Here is a 24,656-nt window from a genome sequence, read left to right on the forward strand (position 1 = left end):
GATGCAGGAGAAATTGGACGCTATCCAACGACTTAGAAATGGCGAAACCCAGGCAAAGATTAGCCGCGATATTGGCATTAATGAGTCCACCTTTCGTGGATGGCTAAAGAATGCTGACAAGCTCGGAACTTACATTCATAACCTGGATGAAGAGCATGGCCTTCAAAGAAAACGAGCCCATTTAGCGAATGATGCCGTTCTTGATTCTGCGGTGTACATGTGGTTTGTGCAAGAACAGCAGAAAGGCATTCCAATCTCTGGTCCGCTTATAGCCATGCAAGTGGAAAAATTCAACCAGGAACATAATTTCGAATTCAGCAATTTTAAGGCGAGTTCGGGTTGGCTATGGCGATTTCAGAAAAGACACTGAATCTCTCAGATTGCAGTTTTGGGAGAAAAACGCTCTTCTGATGACAACGACACACAATCGTACCCTGCGAAGCTGAGGGAAATTTTACAGGCAGAGGGTTACTCGGAGGAACAGGTTTACAATGCAGACGAAACAGGAATTTATTATAAAATGTTGCCCGATAAAACCCTGGCTGTCAGAACAGATGAACGTAAGAAAGAAGGATATAAACAGGCAAAAGATCGCCTTACTTTATTGTTTTGTGTGAATGCAACAGGCAAGCATAAACTAAAACCATTGTGCATTGGAAAGTCTCGCATGCCTTGGTGCTTTCATCGCGTAAATGTGAATTGCCTGCCGTTTTTGTACAAGAACTCCAAAAATTCCTGGATGACAAGAGAGATTTTTGAACAATGGTTCTTCACCGAATTTGTCTCTTCGGGCAAAATGCTTAGAAGAAAAGGCCGTTCTTTTGCTAAACAACTCTCCAGCACATCCTCCAGCAGAAAGACTCAGAACCCGTGACGGTAAAATGCAGGTTTAATACTTACCTAAAAACACGACTTCCAAAATCCAGCCGCTTGAGCAAGGTATTATCGCCATTTTTAAGCAGCACTATCGACGGAACTTTGTACAACAAATGATAGAAAGCAAGTTGTCTGTCACCAATTTTCTGAAGAAGTTGACTATAAAAGCCTTCTTTTACATTGGCGGCGATTCCTGGAATTTATTACGTGCTGAAACAATAAACCACTGTTGGATGGTGGGACTGAGAGAGTCGTTTGGCCACCCGCTCCTGGAAGAAAATGAAGAAAGCAGATCACAGTCTGACGAGGAATTTGACTTCGAGGGATTTACAGAGGAGGAAGTTGGAAGAACAGACATGGAGTGGATGCAGGAGCTGTGCCAGCAACTGTCCGGGCTCAGAGTAACTGTTCTGCCACAAAATATCGAGTCCTGGATAAGAGGCGACGATGAAGCAGGAGAATTTTATCCCGTTGCTGAAAGTCTAACGGATGACCAAATTCTTCAGGCAGTACGACCAAACAATATTCCAGAAGCTGAAGAATTGGCCTTCGCCGTGGAATAAGAAAAGGAAGATGAAGTGGGCATCGTTCCAACGTCAGCTGCGACCGTAGTTAGCTTAGAGACTGCTTTGAGACGCAAGACGTTGAGCCTATAAAAATTATGCAGCTACGTAGTCTTTTGCAGTTTGCTAAGCAGAAGCAGCACAGCAGCAAGAAGCAAAAGCAACTCGCTGGCTTTTTAAAGAAAAACTAGACTAGTTTATTGTAATGTCTACTTTAAATCTCTAATAAAGCAACACTTTTTTTTTCTCGTTTATTGTTTCCTTCAAGTAGGAGTTTATTTTCTAAGGTTTTCTATACTTTATGGATATGACATTTACTGTACACAGTAATTTCATTTTAACACGGTCCCCACTATAACGCGGTACTTGACATGGATCCCAAATCCCGCGTTCTAGCGAGGGTCCGGTGTCATTACAGCAAATAGAGGAATAAAACATGACAGTTCACTTGAATGATGAGGAAAAGGGTGGCATTTAATGGGAACTGATGTTTGAATAAAGGAATGAATGCACGATTAGATGATCGTGATGGTTCTGTCTGACCTTAAAGTCTAAGAGATGTATATATAGAGCACAGCACTTTTTTGCAGTTTAGATTACAAAATACGGTCTCTTTCAGAATTACAGAAAGAAGTTGCTTGATGTTAAAATTTCTCAGCCTGTTATGTTTAAACTAAATGATGATTTGCTTTGTAAGTTAGAACCTTCTTACAATGTGAGCAAGACTGACATACCTTTTTTTAGTTCAGTGTATTTAGAAGTCAGACTTTCTAGCTGTTACATTCATTTGTTTGTTCATTCTGAAAAATAATGCACTTCTGTGTGTGTTACTATTCATTTATTTTAAAAAAGTGGGAAAAATATACCTTCCTTGAATATTCATGAATACTCTGAAAGAGAAATTATAGTAATTAGTCTTGCTTGGTTAAAATGATTTGTAAATATTCGCAGCTTTTGGAGCTTTATAAAGTGTCATTTCCTTTTGGCCAGATTACTAGCAAAGCTTTGCAGAATGTTACATGCATTTCGTGTAACATGGTCTTCAGTAAAAGTTTGTATAACTTATTTTTAATATGTTAGCAAATGTTTCCAGTGCACATTCATACTCTTTTTTTTGTGTCATCTTTAATGTGGTATAAAAAAAGAGTTTTGGCATTTCAAAAACTACTGAGAATAGAGAAAGAAAAGAAAAAGAGACTGCATTCTTCTTCCTTGAATTCTTTCACTCAGAGGCGGAGGTCAAACCCGCACGGTTCTAAATGTATGTTTTATTGAACAGATTTTGATGTTTAATCCTTCCTTAGCTTTTTGCATTTTCCAAGGATTCTTCACATGGTATGCCTTCAGAATAAGGAAAAATAGGTAACATGCAATTTGTTCATTAGAACCCTGTTTCCAGGACAGACCTAGACAGATTGTCTGTTTGAATGTGGAGCAGGTATCTTTTTGTCCTTAAATTTCACAAATGAAAGAGTGATCAGCTACTGGTAGAACTTGTGATGGATAGAGTGCTGATTCCGTTCCTTTCACATTCTAATCATATAGAGGTCCAAAGCAAGGAAGATGTCATGCCAAGGTTAATTTGGGCTCATTGGACTTTAAAGCTGTTCCCAGATTTCAGCAGCAAAAGAATGAACTAATCTTTCTCATTTTGTTTAAGAGGGAAGTATTTTCAAATGCAGTACATGTTTCCAGCATACCCTTGGGATCTTTAGATGTTGGATCAGAAGAGACTAAACTTGTTCTTGAGCTCATTCTTTGAAATCTTTCCATACCAACACCATCAACCATGTACTTTAGATTTTTCCTGGGTTTTCTTTATATAAAGGTTAGCATACATAGGGTTTACTGAGTTACAGTGGTGTACTGCTGAATAGGGCTATGATTCTGGGTAGTTTAAGCCTCACTGTATAAAATAAGCGAATGAAAAGGGTCTGTAACCACCCAAAGTAGCCAAGTTGAGAGATTTAATTTTCTGCTGAAGGCATATCTCATTCTGTAGAGCTGGAAAAGTCATGATACTTAAGTTTTATTAACTTTGAGTAGAATTAGATTTGTTAAAAGTACTTAGGTCAGGGGTAGACAAAATATGGCCCGCAGGTCAGATCCAGCCCGCAAGTTCCTGCTGGGGAACAGGGTCGGGGGCTTGCCATGCTCCGGCGCTCCAGCCGGGGCGGTGGGTCAGGGGCCGCACCACACATCTCGGGTCTGCTTCGGCACTCCAGCTGGGGTGCTGGGTCGGGGGCCACTCTGGCGCTCCAGTTGGGGGCCACACCATGTGCCGCTCCTGCCATGGCGCTCCAGTCGGGGGCCGCACCATGTGACTTGGCCCTGCTCCGGCCAGGGCGCAGGATGGGGCTGCACCACGCGGCTGGACCCCGCTCCGGCTCTCCAACCGGGGCCCACTCCACGCGTCTCCCGGAAGCCGCAGCATGGCCCCGCTCCAGCTCCTAAGCTCTCCAGTGGGAGCTGCGGGGCAGTGCCTGCTGATGGGGCAGCATGCAGAGGTGCCTGGCCACGCCTCCGGATAGGAGCCAGAGAAGGGACATGCCACTGCTTCCGGGAGCCGCTTGAGGTAAGCGCTGCTCGGGGCCTGCACCCCTGAGCCTCTCCCCACGCGCTAACCCCCTGCCTCAGCTCTGATCCCCCTCCTGCTCTCCAAACTCCTCGATCCCAGCACGGAGCACCCTCCTGCACCTCAAACCGCTCATCCCCAGCCCCACCACAGAGCCCACACCCCCAGCCGGAACCTGCACACTTTCCCGCACCCCTCCTCCTGCCCCAGCCCTGATCCCCCCCCTCCTACCCTCCAAACCCCCTAAAAGCTGCAGGCTTAACTGAAAACAGCTTAAGAAGTGTTCCTGTCTCCAACACCCAGGTACGCAGCTCCCAGTGGGGTCCAAACCCAAAATAAATCTGTTTTACTGTGTATAAAGCTTATACAGGGTAAACTCATAAATTGTTCGCCCTCTATAACATTGATAGAGAGATATGCACGACTGTTTGCCCCCCCAGGTATTAATACATACTCTGGGCTAATTAATAAGTAAAAAGTGATTTTATTAAATGCAAAAAGTAGGATTTAAGTGGTTCCAAGTAATAACAGGCAGAACAAAGTAAATTACCAAACAAAATAAAATAAAACATGCAAATCTAAACTTAATACAGTAAGAAAGTGATTACAGATGAAATCTCACCCTCAGAGATGTTCCAGTAAGTTTCTTTTACAGACTAGGCTCCTTCTAGTCTGGGTCCAGTAATCACTGACACCCCCTGTAGTTACAGTCCTTTGTTTCAGTTTCTTTCAGGTATCCTTTGGGGGTGGAGAGACTATCTCTTGAGCCACCTGAAGACAAAATGGAGGGGTCTCCCAGGGGCTTAAATAGACTTTCTCTTGTGGGTTGAGACCCCCTCTTCTCTCCTATGCAGAATCCAGCTGCAAGCTGGAGTTTTGGAGTCACATAGGCAAGTCACATGTCCATGCATGACTCAGAACTTTACAGGTGGCAGCCGTTGTTCACATGCTACCTTGAATGTCCCCAGGTAGACTTCTTATGTGGATTGGAGTCTTCCAAGTTTCCATTGTCTGTTAAGTGTTTCTTGATTGGGCACTTAACTTGCAAATTCCTTTCTTAAGAAGCTGACCAAATGCCTTACTAAGGCTACTTAAAATCAAACAAGTACACAGACAATATTCATAACTTCAAATACAAAAATGATACATGTATACAAATAGGATGAATATATTCAGTAGATCATAACCTTTACAGAGATATATTACATGACATATGTAGCATAAAACATATTCCAGTTATGTCATATGTACATTCATAAGCATATTTCCATAAAGCATTATGGGGTGCAACATCACACACCCCTTCAGGTAGTTGAAGGCTGCTATCAGATACCCCCTCACTCTTCTCTTCTGCAGACTAAACAAGCCCAGTTCCCTCAGCCTCTCCTCATAAATCATATGCCCCAGCCCCCTGATCATTTTCATTGCTCTCCACTGGACTCTCTCCAGTTTGTCCACATCCTTTCTGTAGTGGGGGGCCCAAAACTGGATGCAGTACTCCAGATGTGGCATCACCAGTGCCTAACAGAGGGGAATAATCACTTCCCTCGATCTGCTAGTACTGCTCCTACTAATGTAGCCTTCTTGGCAACAAGGGCACGCTGCTGACTCATATCCAGCTTCTCATCCACTGTAATCCCCAGGACCCTTTTTGCAGAACTGCTGCTTAGTCAATCAGTCCCCAGCCTGTAGCGCTGCGTGGGATTCTTCTGTCCTAAGTGCAGGACTCTGCACTTGTCCTTGTTGAACCACATCAGATTTCTTTTGGCCCTATTCTCTGTGAAAGCCCTTTGTCTCTGAAGTTTAGCTTGTATTTGTTGAACTTCAGAGCACAGTGCAAAAGCCTGTCTATTTGATGACAGCCTTGAGATGGATTATGGTTTGAGGGGTGGGTGAAGAGGGATGCGGGTATGTTGTTGGCTGGTGAGCTAATTTATTGTATCATGCTGCTGGATTAGTGTTCCTATATGCATTGTGAGTTTAAATACATTGTTAAGGGGCCTAGAACTTACGTATGATGTGTATTTAAAATCTAAATAAGATTTTATGAGATCTTTAGAAAGTCTCTAAAGGCTTATCTATACACAGTTCTTGTACCATTTTCAACTAAATCGGTTTAGAAACAGATATGGTTACATTAGTTCATAACCTGCCCTACCCCAACCATACCCCAATATTGATATAGTTATACCAATATAAATTTACAGAAATAGGATTTACATTGATATAGTTAAATAGGTACAAAAACTGTGTTTAGACTAGCCCTTAATAAAGAGGAATAGCATAAAGAGGTAATGAGGAGAAGATTTTACTGAATAAAGAAATGCAGTATTTGTGGTGTGTCTGTAGATGGAATCCATCAGGAGTCTTCAGAAAGCTGAGCAAAACCTTTCTGCAACACAGCAATCAAAACACATTAACTGTAACTCCCAAACTATAGTCTAGGAAGTCAGTTAGGAGACTAGAATTTTTTAAGGTGTGTATTTTCATATTACTGTCTTCCAATGTCTTAAAATTTCTCTAGCTTTCTATAAGAAGACAAATACATCAGTGTTGCACAAGAACATTCACAAGGTGTACACTGCTACAATTAAAACAAACTTCAAATTAGTTGGCTCAGCAAACGAGTGAGAAGCATGAGTATTGCATCTACACACCTTATTTGCTTTCGAGGAGATGTACTTTAGCATAAATGAGTTCTTTATCACAGCCCTAATGATTACCTGTATAGCAAATACTTCAGAATGGAGAAAGGGTAGCTTTTTTCCTTCTCCTCCCACAGCAATAAAGATGGAGGGTACTCTTGCAAATATTTGGAATGTTCTACTTGAAAAAGTATTTACTATTCCTGACTGTCTTGATCTTCATAATCATAGTCCCAATAGTCCATCTCTGACTGAGACTAATTCTGCCGTATTGTCTGTCAGTGGTGCGCAAACTTGGTGGGTGGGGGGGGGAGAGGCACAAAGAAACTTCAGCCTTTCGCCCTGTTAAAAAACAAACATACAAATAAAAGCACAGCCTGTCTTATTTTCAACAATTTGGTAAGTTTCATAACTACAGCAGGTTTGCTATGCCCTTAACATTAATTATGATTCTTATTAATTTTAAAACTCATTTAATGATTAATAATTGATTATTAAAAGACATAAACTGGCAACATATATAATAGTTGAGAGCCTGGAATCTGTAGAATGAGTCAGACACTAATACTAAAACGAATGAATGAATAGTCTCACTTATGCATTTCCCCTGCACCTTCCCATTTAAAAACCTAGTTTCATATTACAAGTAATACAAAAAACCCAGTTTCAGATTTCAAGTAATGGAGGGGGTGTCCGACAAGTTCCCTGAATGGGAAGGGGTTGCATGGCTGGAAAAGTTTGCATACCACTGGTCTACATCAGTTGTCACAGTCCTCTGAAGAAAGAAATATTAACAAAAAATACCGGTTGGATGCCATCAACATTCCTTGAGAGAGAAGCAGGATACTTATTTGTGGGAACTTCTATCCCATTGCAGTCCTCAGTGGACACTTGGAGTTAGGGTTTTGATGAATCTTTCATGTATAGGTTCAGTTCTAACTAGTAATTTTAGAAGACTGACAACTTGCTTTATTGATTCCCAATTAGTTTGTGGGAAAAGATGTCAAAGAATAGAATAAAATTACGCTTTAAAAGTGTAAATTGCATGCTTACATTTTCTCCCTTGACAATGCAAATCTGACTTACATACCACATGTAAATCCCATCAGTCAAGCAGTAAGCAAGCAAAAGTCTAGTCATTTTCACATCGGATAATCCCATGTAAATTGGGAAATTAGAATAATGTTAAAACATCCTTCTTTTTAAAAACATCCATTCTTTTGCAGTTTCCTATGACACTTTCTACCCTGTGTTGCCTTGTATATGTCTAATGGTGTATTGTCCTTTTTATATTTAAACGTTCAACAAGGGTATATGTATGTACATGCATGCACACATCACATACTTATCAATAACTTTGTTAGTCTTGAAGAATTTAATATATTTTATTATACAAGATCTATCTTAAAAAAATGCATACTATCTTCATCAATTTTCTAATTAGTTGGAGTAAAAGCATCCTGTAGTGTTTGATACTAGACAAATGGAACAGGCACAAAACTTATATTTTCATGAATATGGAATATTAAATCACCAACTACATCACATAGAAGAGAACTTAAAAAAAATCCTGTATGCTTAGCATCTGTTTTTTAATAGTATTTAACTAACTATTTAAAAAAAAAATCTCTAAGTAACATATAAAGAATGCATAGTGCCAAATTCTACCCTTCTTACACCCAGGCAAATAGTTGATGTTAATGCAACTGCACAACACGCAACTAAAGACTGAATTTGGCTCATAATTAAATTTGTACTAAAACCTGTTTGTAGTGGATTTTGATAATCTATAATGGAAAAGAGTGATACCTTGCAGTATAGATTGGGAGCGGGGTTGCAAATAGTCAATCTGCTGCTTATTTATGAGTATTAAAAGTGAGCTAAAGAAGATTTAAAAGAAATTAACAAGCTATTCAGCATTCTAAAGTATTAATAGAATGTGTTGATTTAAAATGATACATTTTAAAGAAAAATGTTAGAAAATAAGTTTCTGTTCCTCTTAATGTTCAGGATCTTGGTTCAGGAGTTTTTCTCCCCCAACAGTAGAGTTCACTGACACTCCAATCTGAACAGGAAAGCTGCATTTGCTCTACTGCATACAGTGGGGAGTGTGCAGATAGGGACCATATGAACTATGTGTGTGTGATTCTGTGATTCTGTTCTGAAAAATGATTATTTAGAAATGACATAGTAGAGATGCATGTTTTTGATTCAGTGATTTCCATAACAATTGCAGCTCCTCACCCTGTTTGAACTAGCTGTATTCTCCTCAACCATTGCTGAGAAATACAGAATCTTGTTTAATAACAGTGGGACTAGATGACTCAGGGAACTGTTAATAGAATACAGCCTTTCATGCTCCTAGGTCACTAATACAGTTTGGTGTTGACCAAAAGTGGTTGCATTTATATTCTGATAGCACCGAAAGGCCTCCACCAGCTATGGGGCCAATTGTGGCAGACTCTGTATAAACATAAATGACACTCTCTATTTACAGATTAAAAGACATCACATCAGATGGATGTGACAAACAAGCAGGCTGGGAATGAGGTGTGAGGGAGGTGGGATAACAAAAGTAATAGGATATGATCAATTTTTAGCCAATCGTTAGCAATACTCACAACTTGCCTGCCTGCCTGGCACAGTTGCCAACTTTCACGTGGTAAATAAGCACCCTGGCTTTCACAATAAGCCCAAAATCAAGCTAATCCCATTTCAAAACAAGGCCAAAACAAGCCAATCCCTAAGAACCCCAACACTCTATGTGACTAGATCCCCCCCCAACATGCAGTCTGGGACTGTGGTGGGCCCGCTGTACACCCCTGACTCTCTCCTCCCCCCTTGCCCCTGCTTGCTGGGAGCTGCTCAAAAAAAAAAAAAGAAGCTACAAGCCAAAAACTAGCCCATAAACAACTCACAAGGCAAATAAGCCAAAAATAAGATCAGTTTCTGCATTTTTTCCACGGGTTTGGCATGTCTGCTGCCTCGCAATTTGCAGGTATTGTGTGCTATTTGCAGATACCAGTTTTCTGTATGCATTTTAGTTGAGGTTAGTTTTGATGTGGGACTTGATGGAAAATGAAGGTTTTGACTGGCAATTTTTCCAACACATAAGGGGAAACAGGAGAAAGCAAAAGGTGCTTGCAAGTCAGAGCTGTCTGATTGCAAATTGTTTCCAGACGTGAAATGACTTGATGGTCTCAGACCAGTTCTTAGTAGTATTTTCATAACAAACTTTACTGCAGTTAGCACTAATCTGCACACTTCTTGCTGGCAGTTTTAGCAGAGGCTAAAAATTGGCAGCTTGATCCAAGAAGGTGTGGAGCACCACCAGTTCCTGATAATTGGAGCCATTGGCACTTAGCATTTTTCATGTGGTGCTGAGTGCTTTGTAGGACCATGCTCACAATGAAAATGGGGATTGAATTATCTTTTTATATTGCAAGTGGTCCTTCCAGGCATGTTGGAGCAGTTATAGGGGAAACTTGTACGTCTGCTTCACATGCTATATCTATTCTATGTACAAAAAGAGGGCTAGAGTCTCCAGAGCTGTCAGTAGGGCACCTTTCCTAATGCTAAATTCACTTTAAAAACCAAAACCCAAACACTTTGTTTGGCATGTCCAGTTGCAATGTTGAGGTATAAAGGCACCATCAGAACATATTCTTCCACATCAGAGTTCTTCTGTTATTGACTTGCTTGGAAAAAAAGCATTTGAAATAATTACAGTGATGAACTATTGTGAAACAACATAAGTTGTCTGTCTTTTCCACAGAACCAAACTGAAGAACCATGAATATGAAACTCTAGACCACTTGGAGTGTGATCTGAACTTAATGTTTGAAAATGCCAAACGCTACAATGTTCCTAATTCAGCCATCTATAAGAGAGTACTGAAAATGCAGCAAGTTATGCAGGTATAAAGAGAAGAGTAAAACGATCAAGATGATAGCTATATGTATGAATTTATTTTCTTTAGGTGGTAGTTCTTGGAGCTTTTTAAATGTGCAGTAGCATATTTGATAGTTTATTAGCTGTTCTGTATGTTCAACAATGCAGTTTTTATGGTTAAGTATCCTGAACGTATTTTAATGTTCAGAAGTTCTCAATGCATCCTATACTGGGTCATCTGTCTTTGTCAGGAAATAAATCTGCAAAAATAATGTGCTGAATGGGGAGTGGATCTTCTTAGTTATTTCTTTAAATAACTTTGTTTGCAAGTAGATTAGAATCAAGCTATGAAAGTAAGTACAAGAATCTTTAAAATTGACAGATACAGTATAGCTAAAATGACTTGAATAAGAGGATACTAACACACTTTGTGTATTGTGAATTACCACATTTAACAGAACAGTTCAAATAGTTGCTAGTCTGAAATAGCATTGGCTTGAATTGATTCTTCAAAATATTTTCATGTCTTTAATAAAATTTTCTTTTGTGCGGATGTCTTTCACTGAATTACAGTCATTGGAAAGCTTTTAATGGTGCTTTAATATTTATGCATCCTACAGCTGTAGTTGTGTCTTTCTCAGTGAATCTGATCTGTGCATCTGTTTAATATTCATTTATTCTGGGAACATTCAGTAGCAAGTCTGACACTAGGGATTTGCTCTTTTTCAGGCAAAGAAGAAAGAGCTAGCTAGGAGAGACGACATTGAGGACGGAGACAGTATGATCTCTTCTGCCACATCTGATACTGGAAGTTCAAAAAGGAAAAGGTATGCACTTTTTTTTTCCTACAGACATCTTTTTGTTGCTGCTTTCATTTGTCATATAGAAGAACATTAAAACATCTATGTTTAAGACTTCATATATGAATTCTAAAACCATGAAACATCTCATTTATCAGTTATAATTAATTGTTTTATTTTTCCATACTGACATTTTCTTACTAATATGTAAATATATAGCTGGCAAGAATATTTATACTTCAGTTTCTTAAAATGTATGACACTGACATTTTACATAATTAGGTAATACTATGTGTGTTTCTCACTTAAGATATAGTATTTTCAGTCCAAAAAGTACTCTGTAAGTTCTTGTGATTTGTTGTTACACTTTATCTGTAACTAGCAATTATGTTGCTCCTCTTCCCTTGTTTTCCTCACCCATGACTCGCCTTTTTACTATTGGGTAGTAATTCCCGAATGAAAAATAAATTGATTTTTAAAATACATTTTCAGTTTTTACATTTTATTGTTAATCTTAAATCCTGTTGCAAGATACAGGTTCTTGATTGGGGAAAACTCCCTGGGATAAGATCACTGGAATTTTTTATCTGATCCAGGACAGATCAAGTATAGTTTCACCATGAAGGTCACGGTGGGCCACCTCTCCCTTCCTTCTGATCTCACATTCCCCAAGTACTCTCTATCAGGAATCATCATGGGCCAAGGAAGGCGTAAATAGACCAAATATAAGAAAATAGGATGATTATGGCAGATGGTAGAGTATTAAAATTTGTGTACATAAAACACAGCAAAACAAAACACCAGACATAGTGCTCTGAAAGCATTATAAATGCCCACTAAGATCATAGGTTTAAAAATATCATGTTTGGAAGATAGATGCTAACCCATCCATTCTTCCTCAGAACACTAGGGAAAAGTCTTTGGTATTTACTGAAATGATTGAGATAGCGAAATGTGTTGGTGTAAACTGAGATTCAGGCCCCTCCACTGTTGCTCCAGCCTCTTACTGTCAACCTTCCAGGTTCTGAGTTTGCTGTTATGCTAGGGAGAGGGACTGGAAAAAGGTGAAACCAGACCAGAGCCATCAAAACAAGAGAATCTTTCATAAACAAGAGAATCTTTCATAAACATGATTATATAATTGTAGTAGCATCCTCCATGTTTTCTGGATTGCAGTCATCAATCAAAGATAGAAAATTCTCAGCCAAAAGACTAGTAACTGAGCTATAGGAGGTGGTACAATTTGGTGATACCATTGGCGGGAAAAGAGATCCTGAAAGTTAGCTGAGTGATCTCGGGGAGAGAGAGAGAATAAAGTGCCAAATAAAGATCAGCAAGGAGCAGACCACAACAATTGCAAGTCTATGTGACTTGTAGAATCAGTGGATACTGCTGACACAAGCAAATTAAATTGCCTTCTGTGCCCTAAAATCATGTATTGCATTGGATCCTCTTATACAAGAGAATATTAAAATCCTTTAAAAAAAAATCTAAGAACTCAACGAAAAGAAAGCAAGTAGGGCTGTTAGGATGACGAAATACGGTAGAATGAAGAAAGGCAAATTTTTTTGTTGCTGCACTAAAGATATAGTTGTAAAAACGAATTTTGATTTGTAAATGCAATCATTAAAACTACATCCCAGTTGATGAAAAATTGATAAGGTGAATAGAATAAGCTGAAAATTCAGTTAGTGGAGGTGAAAAGCTTTCAGGAATTCCAGAGGATAGTAAATACAGTGAATGGCCAGAGTAAAACATATCCTTACGTCCTGAAGGAGGCTGATGGTGTAGCAGCCTGTTAATGAGGGAATTCTTTTGAGTGTCCCTTTCAATGTGGCAAATGCATGACCTGAACCTTAAGTGTGGATCAGTATGTTGCTATTTCTGCCTTGTAATTTTTTTGCCTCATTAACTTTTATCAGACCAAACATTAAAAATGGAACTGGGAAGTATGGAATCATAGAAATGTAGGGACCTCAAGAGTTTGTCTAGTCTATGTTGACTCTGTCCATGATTACTTAAGAGAATCTCCAACTGAGTCTCCTGCCAGTGAAGAAACTCAAAATGCACTTACTGATTTTTAATTTGTATAGCTAAGAAACCCTTTTTCTTTCTCCATCAAATTGTGATTTATGTCATATTACATCTGTTTTCTGGTTTTGGTTTTTTTAATTGCTTGTGATGGTGGTGTCTCCTGTTCCCAAGTACATCATGAAATAGCTGATTCATCTCACAAGAGTGTCCTGGCAAGCACAGATTTTTTTTTTTTAAATGCATAAAATTATTTAATTGGAAAGGAACTAAATGTTGAAATGTCTGTGCTGCAGCAATCTTGGAGAATGTTCTGTGTACCACAGCCTATTGGCCTATGAAAACTAATGCTCTGTGATAGACTGTGGGTACTAACTGGCTTCTGTGAGGAATTAATGATAAAACCACACTATCAAAAAACCCTATACATTTGCACATGTAGTTTTGTGTACACAGTCTGCACATTAAAAGATTTATGTCTGTGGATCAAGTGATTTGGAAAGATAACCACCTGATTGGCTTCTGCAAAATTTAATGTATAATTTAGAAGCTGGGTTGAAGCACTTCTGTGGAAGTCTAGTCCAAAGTGTTCCATTGTATTTAAATAAAAGATAAACAAGACTAGGCCCTATTAAAACAAAAATCTGCAACATAATTAATTTACAGGTTGTGCAGATGTGGGTAGGGAGCCACAAACACCTTCATTTTATTGCGAACAAGTCATAACTTCATTATACTTTTAAATTTCTTATTTGCAATATCATTAAATCATAATAGTTTGCTATAGGGAGACAAGTGTGTGTGACAGCATAAGAATAGCCATTTGCCACTTTGACTTTAGAGTATTGGTAAAGCTTGCTGTTTTTTGACAGGTGTTCAAACAATTCAGAAGCTACTTTCTATTAATTTGTAGAATGATCCTTCTTTATATTTTATCCTTGTGATACAGTATATGCTGTGAGAAATGTAAAAATATTCTTACCAGTGGAGAAAAGTCATAAGTCCCCTTGATGCTCTGTATATAGCACATTTTGCCAGTGAACCAGTCATTTAGGGCTAAATTTTTAAAAAATTGCCTCAGTTTTTGTGTGTCCAGCTTCAGAAGCTTAGGCTTGAGTCCCTTCCCAAGAGTGCTAAGTACTCACAGATCTCATTGACTTGAGCACCTGTGAAAACCAAGCTCAAGGTTTGTGAAGTTGAACACCCAAAAATTGAAGAACTCTGAATTAGAGACCGCTTTTTAAAAAAAAATTCAGTCTTACAAATGAAACTTACTTCATCTAGGGACAAGAGTTTATGAATTAAGACGATGCGTATACCCTTTCATTCTTTTTGTCTAATAGGTAAGTGCAGTCATAGAGGGGAGACACAGGAGCTTTAGGTTTGAAAATACAGAGTCTGACTCCATAATTTGAGGAATATTCAGAGTAAGGCAGTATCATTCATGAAAACAGTGATTTGTTTCATGCTGGGGAAACTTTTTTATCTCCAAGTGGAGCAAAGGGAGAAGAGAGGAGGTGTTTTAAAATGAGCTGGCTAGCTCAACTAGTGTTGCACTTACCTATGGACCCAAATTCTCTGGTCCTACTATCATCACTCTGTAACTGTTTTTTAAATTGGCATGCACACATTTCTAGCGTGGTGGTGGTCTTCATACACCGGTACTATGCTTTTTTAAAAAATGGCATTCAATGTATCTTGTAGCAGAAATAAAAATGCTGTTCTGGTGGAGGTGTGTGGGTGAGAAAAAATAATACTTTTCCCCTTTTTTACCCAACAGTAAAAAGAATATAAAGAAGCAGCGAATGAAAATCTTATATAATGTTGTTCTTGAAGCTCGAGAGCCTGGCACAGGCAGAAGACTGTGTGATCTATTTATGGTTAAACCCTCCAAAAAGGACTATCCAGATTATTATAAAATCATCTTGGAGCCAATGGATTTAAAAATTATTGAGCATAACATCCGCAGTGATAAATACTCAGGGGAGGAAGCTATGATAGAAGATATGAGGCTAATGTTCCGAAATGCAAGACACTATAATGAGGAAGGCTCACAGGTACTGTTTAGATTATGCAGGCACAGTTATCTTCATGCTTTGTTGCAGAAGGCAAAATTGTGTTCGAATTTTGTAACAGTCAATCTCTGGTTATTCCTTCCAGTGGTTACACTAACAGTTACAGAATAAGCATATGCACCCCATCATAGCACTTGTTCTAAACCAGGAACACTACTACTTCTGTACAGATATATTTTTGTGTTTAAATATTGCTTCTACCTGAAGATATCCGCAGACATAAACACAGCACCTTCCATTTTATGTGTATGTCATTTAACTGTACAATTCCATTTTTCATCCTGTTAGTTATGTTGGCTCTTACACTGGTAGGAGTTAGCTGTTCTGTTTTCTTCTAGTGCATAATAAACAGTTGTTTACTCAGTTCCCATAACTTACACCCTATAAACCTATTGAAGGCAATTGAATTACATAGGGGTCACTAGGGTCCTAATTTAATCTTCAGAATTTTTGTTACTGTGGGGAGATGTGTGGGATGTAAATAACTCAGTTTGGCTCTTAGATCTGAGCATGATTTTGCAGGGCTCGTAGGTGGAAAAGGTATCTCTGCTTCTCAAATGAATACATTTGATGAAGAAATTGATGAGAAAAGGTGAATGTGCGATCCCACCATGTTATTTTTATCATCTTGTCAGAATGGAGATGTAGTTTAACTGCACGGTTTACATATTGTCATTATCTCCCTTATTAAATTAAATATTTATCTACTGTGGTTAAATGTATATTCTGCAAAGTGTATGCAAAAGAGAAACGAATCCTTTAACAAAGTAATTACTGTGGATGAGTGAACAGCAAGTGACTAAGAATTAAATGGCTTTATTTATTTATGGACCAAATCCTGAAGTCCATATTCAGTCCTTAGTCAGGTAAAGCAGAGTCAACAGCAAGCTGAAGAAACATATATTCATACTCCACTGTTGACAACATTACCGATGGCAGTGAGAAGCTGGATATTCTAGCCTTTTGTGATAGGAAAAGAAATCTTTGATGCCTTAAGAAAAGTAAAACACCACTGATATCTTACTATATGAGGGCAACCAGAATGCGTGGTGACTGGAGTAATATGGAAGATATGATTAAGAAGGTGCATACCAATAGATGTTGTTTCTCACTAATGCCAAACATACTCTCTATATAAACTTACAAACATATTTCTGCTTGATAACCTGAAGTCATTAATACAGCCCATTAAGCAGGACAGCATAAGCAAATTTAAGAAGCAATACTTGTCTCTTGTGCTTAATCAGATCATTGAAATGTCTAATATGGCAAGTGATGAACATGCATCTACACTTGCAAATAATCTGATTCTGTTTGATTAGCTATACTGGCAAAGAGGCATAAAACCTTATGGCTGCAAGTTGCAACCTGAACTTCGCTTATTTACTTGTCCTGCAAATATATTTGCCTGATGACTACAGCAAAGCAGACTGTTAACCAACAACATCTTTATATTCTTCCCAAGATAGGTTAACAGGATTTTGATCGCAATGTAGAAATTGACAGTGATAATACTATACTTTGGAAAGAATTCATGCAATCTTTTGGGGAGGATTGTGAGATAAGGTCTCCATTGAAATAGAACATAACAGTGAGCCAACTGCTAGATGTCTTTGTTGAAATTTTGTGGTACTGAATTCCCATGTGCATTTCTAGAGACAAGGGGCAAGGAACTCAATGAGCTATTCAGTCAACTATTCATCCATGTCATCGCTGGCTTTTATAATTCTTCTTAAGGTTCATATCTAAAAGGAAAAAGACATTGTGGGGTTTTTGGTTTATTTTTCTGGTTTGATGGACATCAGTATATATTCCTCAATCAGATTCAGCAGATCTGGATATAAGATATAAATGTTAAATGTTATTTAAATGGTGTTAATGTGTTTGATGTTGTACAAATACATGAGGCACAATTCCCTGTCCCCAGGATGTTTTTAATACCGTAAAGACATGGACAGAATAGCTCAGACATTAAGTGTTTTGAGTTACAGTGTGGTCTATGAATCTTGGAACGGTAGGGTCTTTTAAGAACTGTGATGGAAATGTGTTGGAGGAAATAGTTGAAGGAGGGAGGGAGATAATTCTAGGCGTAGGAGGCAGAAGAAGACAACATGAAGAGGAATGGAAATCAGAGAGGTAAAGAGGAGGAGCAATGGGAGAAAGTTGTTGAGAGGAGGATGTGGGATAGCAGAAGAAGAGAACAGAGCCTCTAAGGTGAGAATGGGGAATTTGAACTTGATGTGAGAAGCTAGCAAAAGGACTGGCAGGAGAGAATAACATAAGAGTGGGGAAGAGAATTTAATGGATTTTAGCAGCAGCATATGACTGCTCAAGAAGGGAGTGAGGGGAGAAGTGAAAAATACAGAAGGAAGAGATTGCAGCTGTCAGGTGAAAGTTGACCAAGATGTATGGGGAAGGACTGCAGTTGTAGGGATGGAGAGGAATGACTGATTTTTAGACATGATGTAGGTGAAGAATGACAGGATTTGGGGAAAGCCAGGATGTAGGGTGACATAGGGAACAGGAAAGCAAGGTCTAAATGAAACCAAGTTTGAGCCTTGATTATGGGAAGAATAATGGACTCCAACAGTGATGGAGAGATGAGTATTTGTGAGGAAATATCAAATTCAGTTTTAGGCATTTGCACTGGGAATTTCACAGGGGTTTAAGGAAATTAGACACTCAGTTCCCATTGATATTAAATGGATTGTGGGCACCAAACTCCTTTACATCCCTTTGAAAATCACAATCTTAGAGGTTAAATTGGTAGGACATCCAAAAGGAGATGGCTGAAAGACAGTCTGAGACATGAGAGTGGTCAGGAGGAAACGGTGGGAGTAATGGGAAAAATAATAGTTTTGGAAGTAGTCAGCACAGAAGAAGTGGTAGCTGAAACCATAAGAGCTGGTGAAGTCACCTAAAGATAAAGTCTGAAGAAAAAGAGAAGGGGGACTAAGAGAAATTTGAGTGATATCAGCTTAGAATGGAAAATTACTGTATATACTCGTTCATTAGCCCATTCATTTATAAGCCAACCCCTCAAGATGGATAGGTAAAAATGGCGAAAACTGTATGACCCTTTCATAAGCTGACCCTATATTTCAGGGGTTGGCAAACTTTGGATCTCAGCCCATCAGGGTAAGCCATTAGCAGGCCGGGACATTTTGTTTACCTGGAGCGTCCGCAGGCATGGAGCCCCTCAGCTCCCAGTGGCCACAGTTTGCTGTTTCCAGCCGATGGGAGCTGCGGGAAGCGGCGTGGGCTGAGGGGTGTGCTGGCCGCCACTTCCCGCAGCTCCCATCGGCTGGGAACGGCAAACCGCAGCCACTGGGAGTTGAGGGGCTCTGTGCCTGTGGACATTCTGGGTAAACAAAATGTCCTGTCCCGCTAGCTGCTTACCCTGACGGGCCGGGATCCAAAGTTTGCTGACCCCTGATCTACAATGAAAATGTATTAGATATTCAATTCAATAATTCAGTAGAGATTAAAATTGTCAAATTTTGGTGTAGACCATTGATAAGCCGACCACTGCTCTTTCATACTTCACTTTTTCACCAAAAAATAGTCTTATGAATGAGTATATATGGGAAATGGAATCTATAAAATCTTGAAGTATAGGTGGGGAGAGTGAAGGTGAAAGTGACTGACCCTCTTCATCAAAAGAGGTGTATCAAGAAGGATTAGAATAGAGAGAGGCACCTTAATCTCAGTCAAGAGGTAACTGAGGTGACCTTAAATAGGTAAGTGTTTTTTGGTGGAGGGTTTGGGATGTAAGACAGATGTCAAAGGAGGCAAGAGAGAACTGAAGAACAGAAAACCAAGGCAGTGAGTGTAAACTGAACTTCCTAGGAGCTTTAGGGGGAAAGGGGAGGAGTATATAAAATTTGATGAAGCAGCTGGGTTTCCTTGGGAATGGGAAAGAGGGTTTCCTTGGGAATGGGTAAGAGGGTTTTGAAAAGTGAAAGAAAGGAAACAGATGAGAATTTAAATAGAAAGCAAAAAGGATGGGGACAAAGTCAAGAAGACAATCTAATATAGGGTCTTTTTCTGAAATATCCCAGGGTGCTTTACAAAAATTACATATAGGAATTATTTCATCCTTCAATGAAATACACATTTGGGGTGGAATGAACCAGTTGTTTTAATAACATACTGCAACACTATACAAACATTCAAGAGTGGAAGCAAAGAATATTGTGCTCAACTGAAACTAAGGCATTAACTCTTTTGTGTTAAGAGTTTTCTTGGTATACTCTATTACATTATCATAAGGAAACAAATAACCTAAATATTGTTCTGTTATTTTTCTTTCAACATTTTAATGGCTAATAGGTATATAATGATGCCCATATCCTAGAGAAGATTCTTAAAGAAAAAAAGAAAGAGCTGGGACCTCTTCCTGAAGATGATGATATCGCTTCCCCTAAACTAAAGCTAAGTAAGGCAGCATTGTGGATTCCTACTTCTTGGTAAATGTTGATATGGAATAAAATGATACAGATTAACATTAAAATGGAAAGCCATATTACCATACATTCCAGGCAGGTTGTATAACTTATGCCACTTCTGAACCCAATTGTACACTAAACTGCAAAACTGAATTATATTTTCAATATCATCATAATTGCAGTGGATATTGGTATGTGTTTGTGCTGAAATTGAAATTAAGAGGTAGGGGATGGGAAAATCAGAATGAGAGAATCTATATGAAACAGCTTTTCTATACGGGCTAGGTTAGAATGAAGAAGGGAAGTTCAGAATAACTGGAATTTAATAATTGGTGTCATACCTCATTTATCTGATTGGAGATGTAAGAAGCATATGTAGTAAGCTTTGAAACATCAGAAAATGGTTCAGCAGCAGCTAAAGTGCAAACAGATTAAGGAACAGTGCCAGGAGCTAGAAGATCTGTTCTGCTTCCATAGACATCCTTTGTAACTTTGTCATCTACCCTCCTTGTGTCTCATTTTCCCATCTGTAAATTGGGGATATAACTTGTTACACAGGGGAGCTGAGGCTTAATTCATTAATGGGTATAAAGTGTTTTGTGATCCCCAAATGAAGAGTGTGATAAAATTGCAAAGTATTGTTATTACCTTGTTAGTGTTTCATGGGGATTTTTATGTGTTAAAATTAGCATAATATAAAGGTAAGTCAGTAGAATAAATATGTCCCCATATTTATCAATTTTATAGCATGTTTAAAGAAGAATACTTTAAAAAATGTAACCAAAACACATCTCTTAGAAAATGTTTGCACCTACTATTGTTATAAGTAGTACCTCTGGTTATTGTAACGGAAAGAGATTAAAGAAAATATTTTTCTCTGATTTATTTTTTCAATATCTTTATGCATTCGTTAACATGCTGTTTATAATGAGTTCCAACTATGTTTTGCCACCTTTAATCGTATACTGAGTAGTATCTTATTCTGTGAGTAGTTCTGCTGATTTTAATGGGACCACTCAGAGTAAGATACTATACAACTATTGGTAAGGGTGGATCAGACCCTTAGTTTCCCCTGTTGTGTATTTGGGTCTTCCACAGAGCAACAAAGAGAAGTGAAACATCTTTAAGAGAAAATTATTGTAAATCCCCTTACAATGGCAGGGAAATTCAGCAGTAGGTGGTGTTAGAACTATTTTTCACTCCTTTTTTTAAAAAGTAACTGAACAGATTTCAGGTTGGTGCTGCTCCTTTGATATGTGTGTGTTAAATTCTAAACTGAGTAAATGATCAAATTGTATAGAAGGGTTTTTTTAAAAAAAGAAAAGCACACACGCCATATTGAAGCATCACTGAGGATAAAAATGCTAACCACCAAGAAAGTATAGATATGGAAGAATCCAAGTGCAAAGACTATGTAGTGCTTTAACAATTGATCCTGTATTAACAAATAGCTAATCTGATTGGTAACCCCATTTGAAGGCTTTATTTTACATTTTACTTATAATAATTCTACCTAGTTTAGCTTAAATCTGCTGTGTGAGGGAAAACTCACAATAGGTGGGATTCTTAAGGTGTGTCACGGCAGTTGGGAGTGTGCCTCCCAAGCTGGCAGGGAGCCGTGTGCTAGTTCGACTTGAGCTAGTGCGCTAACAATAGCTGTGTGGATGTTGCAGCACCAGCAGAGGCACAGGCTAGGCACACTCCCAACTGCAGTGTAGACATACCCACGTGTGAAAATCCCCATGAAGAGAGAATTTTAATGGCTATGAAAAATCCACACAAAGAGAGGATTTTAATGACTACTGAACTCAAGTGACAATTTCACACAGTGCTATTGTGTTGGGTTCCCTTATAGTCTTTAACTTTAGGCTGATGTGCAGTCTTGAATGTATTATTAGTGTTATTTTATACTTATGGAAGACAGGCTTCAAAGTTTCAGATCCAGCACTCTGTATGTTGTACTAAATTGTCCATGGTGAAAACAGAGAAAACATCTGAGAAAAGGAATTAATAGGAGCTGATGGAATAGAAATTAAAAAACTGTATTTGTAAGTGGCATAGCTATTCTAGTAGGGTAATGGTGAATTAAGTTACCTTAGCCATAGAAAAGGAGTTTGTTAGGGAAGTAAGTGCATAAGGCTGACTGTTTTTTATACGTTTGTTGTTGGTTTTTTGTCTGTCTAGGTAGAAAAAGTGGTATTTCCCCTAAGAAATCAAAATACATGACTCCAATGCAACAGAAACTGAATGAGGTGTACGAAGCAGTGAAGAACTACACAGATAAACGAGGCAGACGATTAAGTGCCATCTTTCTGAGGCTTCCATCTCGATCAGAACTGCCTGACTATTATGTAACCATTAAAAAGCCAGTTGACATGGAAAAGATAAGAAGTCACATGATGGCCAACAAGTACCAGGACATTGATTCCATGGTAGAAGACTTTGTAATGATGTTCAATAATGCCTGCACTTACAATGAACCAGAGTCTCTGATTTACAAAGATGCCCTTGTCCTACATAAAGTTTTGCTTGAAACTAAAAGAGACATAGAAGGAGATGAGGATTCTCATGTCCCCAATGTAACATTGCTAATCCAGGAACTTATCCATAACCTTTTTGTGTCCGTAATGAGCCATCAGGATGATGAGGGCAGGTGTTATAGTGACTCCTTAGCTGAAATTCCTGCTGTTGATCCCAACTTCCCAAACAAACCGCCTTTGACTTTTGATATTATCCGAAAGAACGTAGAAAATAATCGCTACAGGAGACTGGACTTGTTTCAAGAGCAGATGTTTGAGATGCTAGAGAGGGCAAGGAGAATGAACCGGTGAGTGAAACCATACATGTATCAAACCTTAGTCTTGTCAAGTTAGTTTTGAGTCTTTATCACTGTCCATATAATTCCCATTTTAAAAGACACATTAACTTTCCTGTTAGTGTGCTAGGGAAAAAGCAACTTGCTTAGTTGGGTGCAATCACATTCAGCAGAATTTAAGGTTTCATTTAAAGTTTGTAGCCCCTATCTTTGAAGTTAACCCTGGCAAAGCAAGGTTAAACCAATATAGGGCTATCTTCCAAAGTTGGGGGAAGGCAAGTTTAGAAGAAGACCTCAGCGGTAAAAAGGAGACCATTCAGAGGTATGGAGAAGCAAGAAATGGGTTGTTTTGCGGCGGAGATGTTGTGTAGAGACATAAACTGTCATCAAACAGTAAAGTAAATAATTTCATTGGGCTACTGCATTTTTAACTGAGTTAGTACATTTCTATATAAATTTTGGAGGGCTGTGCCAGACGGTAAAAATGTGTTTGACTGCAGGGTCAGCCTTTGCAGCCCCTGATCAAGATTGCAGCATGTTCTGCTATATTAATTGCCTTGTTTAGTAGATCTCCCATTTAGAGCAATCATTTCTATTCAAGGTTTCTTGAGATGTGCAAAAATATGCAGACATACAGCTTCCCGCTTTCCACTGGAGTGGGTCAAATAATGTACTTGGAGATGTATGTTAAGGGCTGTTACAAAGAGGACAATGATCAATTGTTCTCCATGTCCACTGAAGGTAGGACAAGGAATAATGGGATTAATCTGCAGCATGGGAGATTTAGGTTAGATATTAGAAAAACTTTCTAACTTTAAGGGTAATTAAGCTCTTGAATAGGCTTTCAAGGTCGGTTGTGGAATCCCCACCATTAGAGGTTTTTAAGAATGGGTTGGACAAACACCTGTCGGAGATGATCTAGCTTTACTTGGTACTGTCTCAGCACCAGGGGCTGAACTTGATGACTTCTTGAGGTCCCTTCCAGCTCTACATTTCTATGATTCTGTGTGTAGGGAGAGTTTTGCTGCTGTAACTTCAATAAGAAAGGAGACATGTGGTGGTAATAAAATCTCTTATTTAAAAAGCAATTAAAAAGAATAAAAAGATCATCTGGCATGACAATGGGTGATGAGTACAATTACTCTTTTTAATTAAAAAAAACAGCTTTTTAGTTTCTCAGAAGTCTCTCTTTCTTTCAAAAGCAGTAAAGTCCAGTTACAAAATAGCTTGATTTGTGGCTGGTTGCCTGTGATTTCTCAGAATTTCAGTTGCACTATATGAGAGTGCTTATCCGACTTATATGGAAATCAGCTTTTCTTTTTTGTTGTACTAGTTATTGGAGAGGCTGGCACATTATTTCTCTCTTGAAAGTACAAGCAGTTTAGTCAGAGGGCATCTTTGAGGATGACCTGCAACTGGATTTTAAAAAAAATTGTCCAGATGACTCATTTTAGTTTTCCTAAACCTGAGAGAGGTGAAATGGTATAGCCATATGAAGACTTGGCAGTGTTGATCTCCAACACGTCTTTTTTGCCTCTCCCCCTCCCCCATTCATTGTGATTCATAATAACTAAAATTTAAAAGGAGAATAACCAAGCTTTCTCTGAATGTTCAGTGGCAGCAAAAGCAACATTAACCCAAATATCTGTTCTTTTAAAAACAAAATAGTATTCTGATTACTCCATGCTGTTTTGATTGGAAGCTATTCTATTGGGTAATAGAATATTGATCATTGTCCTATTTTAAGAATAAGGAAACAAAACTGTACTAATCTCCCCACCTTAAAAACAGTTTGGCTGAATATACAGCAAATTATTTCATTTAAAAACAACAAACTGCTGAATGATTTTAAACACTGAACAAAAACAACACCAAATAGAAATACAAAGTGGCACCCATAATGCATCATTTTGTAAATATTTCCTTTTGTAAATACT

General features: G+C 38.5%; 1 protein-coding gene across 9 annotated transcripts in view; it reads left to right on the forward strand.

Moving 5' to 3' along the window:
* Positions 1 to 24,656, forward strand: part of PBRM1 (polybromo 1) — an 87,587-nt gene that overhangs the window by 32,707 nt on the left and 30,224 nt on the right. For all 9 annotated transcript variants that reach the window (XM_074958239.1, XM_074958245.1, XM_074958240.1 and 6 more), the window contains 5 exons: positions 10,435 to 10,576; positions 11,280 to 11,377; positions 15,162 to 15,438; positions 19,789 to 19,894; positions 22,089 to 22,731. In XM_074958239.1, the coding sequence (XP_074814340.1) occupies positions 10,435 to 10,576; positions 11,280 to 11,377; positions 15,162 to 15,438; positions 19,789 to 19,894; positions 22,089 to 22,731 (1,266 nt within the window). The remainder of the gene's footprint in view (positions 1 to 10,434; positions 10,577 to 11,279; positions 11,378 to 15,161; positions 15,439 to 19,788; positions 19,895 to 22,088; positions 22,732 to 24,656) is intronic.

This window comes from Natator depressus, chromosome 7, assembly GCF_965152275.1.
Source record: "Natator depressus isolate rNatDep1 chromosome 7, rNatDep2.hap1, whole genome shotgun sequence".
Lineage (NCBI taxonomy): Eukaryota > Metazoa > Chordata > Testudines > Cheloniidae > Natator > Natator depressus.